Source organism: Alternaria triticimaculans (genome assembly GCF_023758025.1).
Source record: "Alternaria triticimaculans strain BMP 0046 chromosome Unknown scaffold_27, whole genome shotgun sequence".
Classification (NCBI taxonomy): domain Eukaryota; kingdom Fungi; phylum Ascomycota; class Dothideomycetes; order Pleosporales; family Pleosporaceae; genus Alternaria; species Alternaria triticimaculans.
Genome location: NW_026055984.1, coordinates 120,252 through 126,732, shown reverse-complemented (window position 1 = coordinate 126,732; position 6,481 = coordinate 120,252). Strand labels below are relative to the sequence as shown.

Below are 6,481 nucleotides of genomic sequence, written 5' to 3'. Positions count from 1 at the left end.
TCTTGAGCACCTTACATTGCCCAGGAGCAAACAGGACGGAACCAGTCCTGGCCTACTCCCATACGACATTCAAGGGTTGTGGGTGGTAACGACGCTGACGCACCCCAGGCTCTCCATTGGGTCGCACGCTCGCTTTCTTGCTTTTCCAACATAAGGCAGAGCTGGGTACCAAGCATGTCACTGAAATTGTGATCTTCAGAAACAATTATCCCAGGCATTTGAGAGTCGGTGTACACTTGTTGTTCAGGATCAAAGACGTCCCTAATCCGGCCCCAGCCCCAGGCACAGCTTCATTCCGGTCTCTGAGACTTCGAAGTTCGGTTCTGGACGATGGGCGGAGGAATAGGATATATCTACACGAAATCCTCCAAGATAACAGAGCTCTTGTTATGGGGAGCGCATAGATGAGTGGGGTGGAGAGAGGCGTTGTCGGCTATGTCACAGAGGTCAAGATGTTGGGTGAGGCCTATACCACATAGTTGGATCTGGGTTTCGTGGCTACAGAACCCGGATTAGACAAGACACTCGAGAAAATACCTAGGTATTGTCCGTGGGTAGACTCACAGCTCATATGCCTCGAAGGAACTGACTCTGCTCGAGCAGTTGTCCTGCGATGACGTGCGTGACATCCAAACAGCGGACATATCTACCGCACTCACATCCTTCAAAATCGTGTGACATCAAGCCCCTTGCGTGCAGAAAGCGCAACAAATGACGTGAACGCCCCACCCGTGCACTAAGCATCCTCGCTAAGCAAGTCCCCACCGACATCCCGCTCGATGACGTCGCACCCACCCTCTTCCCAACCACATTTCCCAATCACCTTTGAACTTTCCCATCGTGATCTTTTCGCCGACCCCAGCCGAGACGCTGATTAATACTGCTTTCGCACTGTCATTCGTGGGTCTGGGGCTGCGCGCGGAAGTGATAAGCTTCTGCGAAGCAACGATGGCGTAGGATCGACGCTAGCACCGCGACGGTTGGCGGGTGCTTGTTTCCCTTGTGGACTGGGCGGGTCTGGAGACGGATTTAACATTGAAGGTTTTCGATTGCGTCGGTGATGGCTGACGGAGAGGGTGGAGGCGCGACGTAGGTGGTGTGGAGTGGCCAGGAAAGAGGACCCTTAAGTATGCAACTGCCCGTGGGACCTCGGGGAGGCTCGATACTCGCGCGGTGCTTACCTTACAGACAAGTTTCCTGGCTATCGCGACCAATACGTCGGTGGTGTATTCTATCCGGCCTTCCCGCGCTTCACTTGCCATCCTTCTCTCCAGCCAACTTATCGCGCGCACTTCGTTAGACATCTCCATCTTCCTTCTCATTACTAGCATCCATATCCAGTCACGATGGCGGTAATCTGGGGTCTCGACATGAAGGAGATGCAGTGGGGCAAGTTCAAGTCCGGCTACATGTGGAACAACACGTACCACAACCGTCGGACGAAGTTCATCATCTACCAACTCGCCATGATTCTCTGCGTTGTCAGTGAGAGCCTGGGAACGGCTGCGCTATCTGGTATGGCATCTCTCTCCATCTCTGCTCATGGTGGCGACGACAGCCGTCTGCTATCTTCCAACTTGAACATCATCTAACATCGAGCAGACTACGTCGACCAGCAAAAGTTCGTCTCGAAGCTCGATCGCAACGTTATGATCCACAACAACAACTTTGTCGGCATCGCATCGTACAACATCTTCGTCGGTATTTTCGTCGCCACCATCTTCGGTGCAGCCTTCTTCTTCGATCTCTTCTGGCCTGAGCGACAAGAGTCGAGAGGCGTCATCAACGCTTGGAAAGCTTGCTCCGTCTTTGCTTGCATGCTTACGCTCTCCGACGCCCTTGCATACACTTACATCACCGCGAGCAAGAGTGCGCACCTTACCGGCACGGACTTCGAGCGCGGACAGGGCCTGTTGTCGCAGTTCAAGAAGGCCGGTGAGACTCCGCTCGCTTACAACAAGAACGGCCGGGCTATTGCTAGTGTTGTATTTTTGTGGCCGGGCATGATCTTCACTTTTGTCAGGTAAGCCACCTCTATCAGTCCTATCACCTCAACCTAGGGAAAACCTGGACAGGTCTGGAGCCTACATCGACGTTAGGCCACCTAATTTGCAGGTTTTCTTCTTGATGTAGCCTCTAGGGTGTTCAGTTTTTCCCTTGTATGAAATTTTATCGTACCACTCTTACTGACTCATTTGTCTAGCACGTATCTCCTCTGGCATTCGCTGAACCACATCGACAAGCTCGGAGTCTTCTCCGCACATGCCCGTCATCTTGATGGCGCTCAAGATGGCGCAGAGCCCGAACCGAAGGGCAACGCCGTATAGAATTGGCTTCGTAAAACCATCACAGCCGATTCCCGTCCTGACCTATCTCGTCCTGACCCCGCTGGTCCCGGTCTCTCGCCTCACCAAAATCATGAATTGCAGAACATAAGCAAGTCGCCCTCTGTCGTCACCGCGTACAAAGACGGAACTCCAGTCCGATCGGCTCCTCCCACATACAGTTCCCATGCCGGTCCTTCTTCCCGTGGCGGTCCTTCCAGTCGTCCCGGTCCCTGGACTCCTCGTCGGGATTCAGAATTGAACAAGCTGAAGAAGAAGCACAAAACAGACATCAGCGTTGTCAGAGACGGACCCGCAGACCCACCTGCTCTCGGAAGGTGGGGCAGTGGGGATGCTGTGCATGGTCCCGTTGAAGAGACCGTTGTTGAAGAGACGCCTATCGAGACGCTCATAGAGCGGAATAGGGCCGAGGTGCAGAGGAGGCTACAAGAGGCAGATCCGGACAGGGATGAGATGATTAGGCAACGCAGTGAGGAGCTACTAAACAAGAACAAGGATTTCATCAGCGAAAGGCCGTTGAGTCCTCAGGAGTCTAGATGAGAGTTTGGTGAAGGTATTTCGGTATTTGATGGCGTTTAGGCATGAGTGGGATTATTGAGTATTGATACCCTGGTAGCTTGTTTACTTGGATGAGAATGAATAATAGTAATTCTTCGATCGTTCGCGTTGGTTATGGTGATGATGCACCTTATACAATGGACAAACTGAACACCCTGGAGCCTACGTTGACCTTGGGCTACTTACTTTGTATGTTTTTGCTATAATGTAGGCTCCACGGTGTTTAGGTTTTTTCCTAGGCTGACGTGGATGCATTGTTGTTAAATGTCGATCCTGGATGTACATGCTGTGATGTTGTCTTCTTTATGGAAGATTGGAGTCGATGCCTAAAGGTGGGCATGTTGTACAACAAGGTGACAATGCTACCTACGTATAGCAATCTCTTCAATGCAGAGAGTGTCTATCTATATCCCTACTCGAATATCTACTGTCGCGCGTGCACCGTTATTCTACCTGTTCACATTCTCGCTGCATACCTAGGTATCTCATCGATGAGCTGCACGCTATCAGGAACATGAAAACCAAGAGTTTCTCTACAGTAGCTCGCTCATACCCAGCATTCCATCCATCCTTTTCCCAACACCACCTTCCCCACCACCCCATACCCTTCCACCTCTCTCAGCCCCCATCACGCCACCACCCCCATCCCCGATTCTAGCCTCATTCCAACCCAACGCCACCACCTCGTTTGCTTTTGCCGGAACGACGGAACAGTGCACACCCATAGGGATATCATGAAACCCATCCTCGCTTCTCCGACCCCACCATCTTTCCATGCGGCAAAAAAGCAAGAAAAAACAAAGGAGACCCTGTGAGAGTTCAAGCCACAGTGACGCGACGGCTTGCGAGCGATAAGAATGATACGGAAAAAAGAAGGAGGGAGATCTCGGGAGGACGGGAGGGAGCGAGAGATAGTGAGATAGTGGAAAAAAGCCACGATGACGTTGAGTGTTGTATATGTGGAATGGAATGGGGAGACCAAGGTTTTGGGTGGAAAGAGCAAAAACAGGTGGGTTTGTTGCATGGCTTGGAGAGAGGGCCATGACGCAGTTGCTTTGCGAGTAAACATGTGGTGAGATTGGAGGATGGGGGCAAAAGGGTAAGAGTCGTGTGCATTGCAAAAGTTGCAAGAGTCAGCAAGAGTGATGAGCCTGACTTACGGGAGAGTCATGAAAAGAAAAAGAAAACAAGACTGTGAGAGGATGAGAATGCGAGTATTGTGACAAGACTCAAGGAGGTTGCGAAAGCGCATGCGAACACGGAAGATATGCGTAGAGCAAGAACTAGACCTCGGGGGGAAGTATTTGAATTCTCACTAAGACGACTCCGTGAATCAACGCGATGTAGGGAAAGTGTGATCTCGACAACCAGCCTCGATTCTTGATAATGTGGTTTGTGATACTCGCAGCGGTCCTGTCACGCATTGGTAGGCAAACATCACTTCATCTGTAATACCCCGAGATCAAGACATATCGTCATCTCCATCGGCATCATCATTGCAGCAAAGGAAGAAACTGTCCTGAGTCTCCGTCCGGCTTACCGCCACAACTCACCTCGACCTCAACCTCAAGGAAAGGTTCTGTCCACGAAGAGCAACTATATCGATCACCAAGCTTCAACGCCTACAACACCAGCTTATTCATACATACACACAAACTCAGCTACACAAAGACCAGCCTCTTGCGGCTCCGCTCCCTTCCAGCCCTCTAGCCAGCGGATCCGACGCCCTCCCCGTCAGCCTCCTCAACTCTGAAACCCAACGTCGCGTCAACCTACCCTCTTCCTCGGCAGCCCCGACACGGCCCTCCATCTGCATGCATGTCATACCCAAGACGGCGTCTGACATAAGCCCCACTGCAACACATTTCCCACGTGGGTTCCGAACCCGTGTTCCCTGTAAACATGCGACAGCGACAGCGCCGAGCGATCGCATTTCAATGCAGACAAGGTGCCAGGTTTGCTTGTTCTGAATCCCAAACCACGAGGTTACTAAACCTGGGAGCTGAAGGGTTGCGCTGCATGAGCGGGTGGTCATGTGAGACGCAGGTGATGAGACGAAGGGGGAGAATTGGAGATAGTTGGAGATGGGATGGGTGCTGTTGTATTGTACCGAGGAGGCGAGATCGCGACGGTGTTAATGCCGGTGATGTACCGATTGTGGGACCGAGGTACCAAGGGTACTTGTAATCAAATCAATCTCAATCGCTAGAACTCTAGCTGCCTGCCAACCTACCTACCAGTCCCATATCCTTCTCGCCTGTCGCCTAAGATTTGACAGCTGTACTGAATTTGCCATCTTAAACCCAACTTTTCAAATATCTCCTCGATGGCGATTTGAAACTCGATGAAAAGGTTCCTGTGTGATTGCCTTGGTCATAAGTCATAATGACAAACGGAAGACGGGGGAGGGTACGGAGAAAAGCGCTCAAGCTCGGCGTAATGACATGTCGCAGCCCTACGCATAACCCCCGAAGAACCCACCTTTTGTACCCTTCCAGGTACGCTTTCTAGAAACACGTTCGCGCATCAAACGAACCAAGCCCTGTTCAGCGCGCGCGCGTCAAACAGATTGGGAGCTGTCATTCCAGTCACGTACATTCCAGTCCAGCAACCGCACCAGCAACAACGCAACAGCATTCCAACCCAAATCCAAGGTCCTCGCGACCGAAACATGCAAATCTCGTGTTTCCTGTGTTACATAGCGAAAGCTTGCATATACACAACTGCGACAAATCATACGTACCACATCATCCCACTGCCTGCCTAATCGATAAAGCCCATGACAAACTTCCTCCCCGTCGCGTCGTCGTTTCAAATAATCCCACCTATAAACTTCGAGTGGTGCCGGTCTGTCAAAGAATTGAGATCATCACTCGCAACCCGTGCCAACGGTGTTTCAGCACCCAACGGCGTCTTGACTAGGTATAGCGTACCACGTCCTGCCCGCCCATCCTAGGTACTTTCCTATTTGGGAAGCTAGCGTGGGAACGGCGTCGGGCTGGAAGGGAAGCTGACGCTAGTACAACACGAGACTTCGCGTGGAAGCTATGCCGCGGTCGATAGGGCAGTGTTGGCGTTGCGCTGGGCTTGCCGCTTTAATCAAAGTTACGCGGGCTAGCGTGAAAGCGGTTCCCGTGTCCGCGAAATGAGGATGCGTCTGCGAAGGGAGGGATAAGTAGGGCTGAAGAAGGGTTTGGGGAATGATGCAAGGCCGGTAGGAAGGCTGGTTGTCTGTGCGCGCTGTGAGTTGTGCATGGACATGGATTGCGGCGTCATTGGGAACGAAGGAAAAATTGCGAGAGATCGCGATGGCTTGCGTGGTCAATATTGCGCGCTGGAGGATATGCTTGTTGTGAAATTTTTGGGTTCAGAAGTATCTAGGCAGGATGACGGGAGAGAAAGCCGTGGGCTAGAGGACGACGTGTCTTGATTTGTTCGGGTTCTGCTTTTGCCGTTGGGCCTAATTGTGTGCGCGTCCATATCGATTGAACGCTATCGAGGTGATGAGCTAGCGATTAGCCAGCCATGAGTTTATTTGGAAATGACGCTTCGCCGTGGTTGCAATTGCGAGCACGACT

At 51.8% G+C, this 6,481-nt stretch overlaps 1 protein-coding gene across 1 annotated transcript; it reads left to right on the top strand.

Annotated features, from left to right (window-relative positions):
• Positions 1-1,346: 1,346 nt before the first annotated feature.
• J4E78_010113 (uncharacterized protein) lies at positions 1,347-2,885 on the top strand (the record flags this gene model as incomplete). The annotated part of the gene is made up of 4 exons (XM_049370694.1): positions 1,347-1,515; positions 1,603-2,023; positions 2,204-2,321; positions 2,430-2,885. 4 exons carry the CDS (start codon positions 1,347-1,349, stop codon positions 2,883-2,885), a joined length of 1,164 nt encoding a protein of 387 aa, XP_049217574.1.
• Between the last annotated feature and the right edge of the window lie 3,596 nt (positions 2,886-6,481).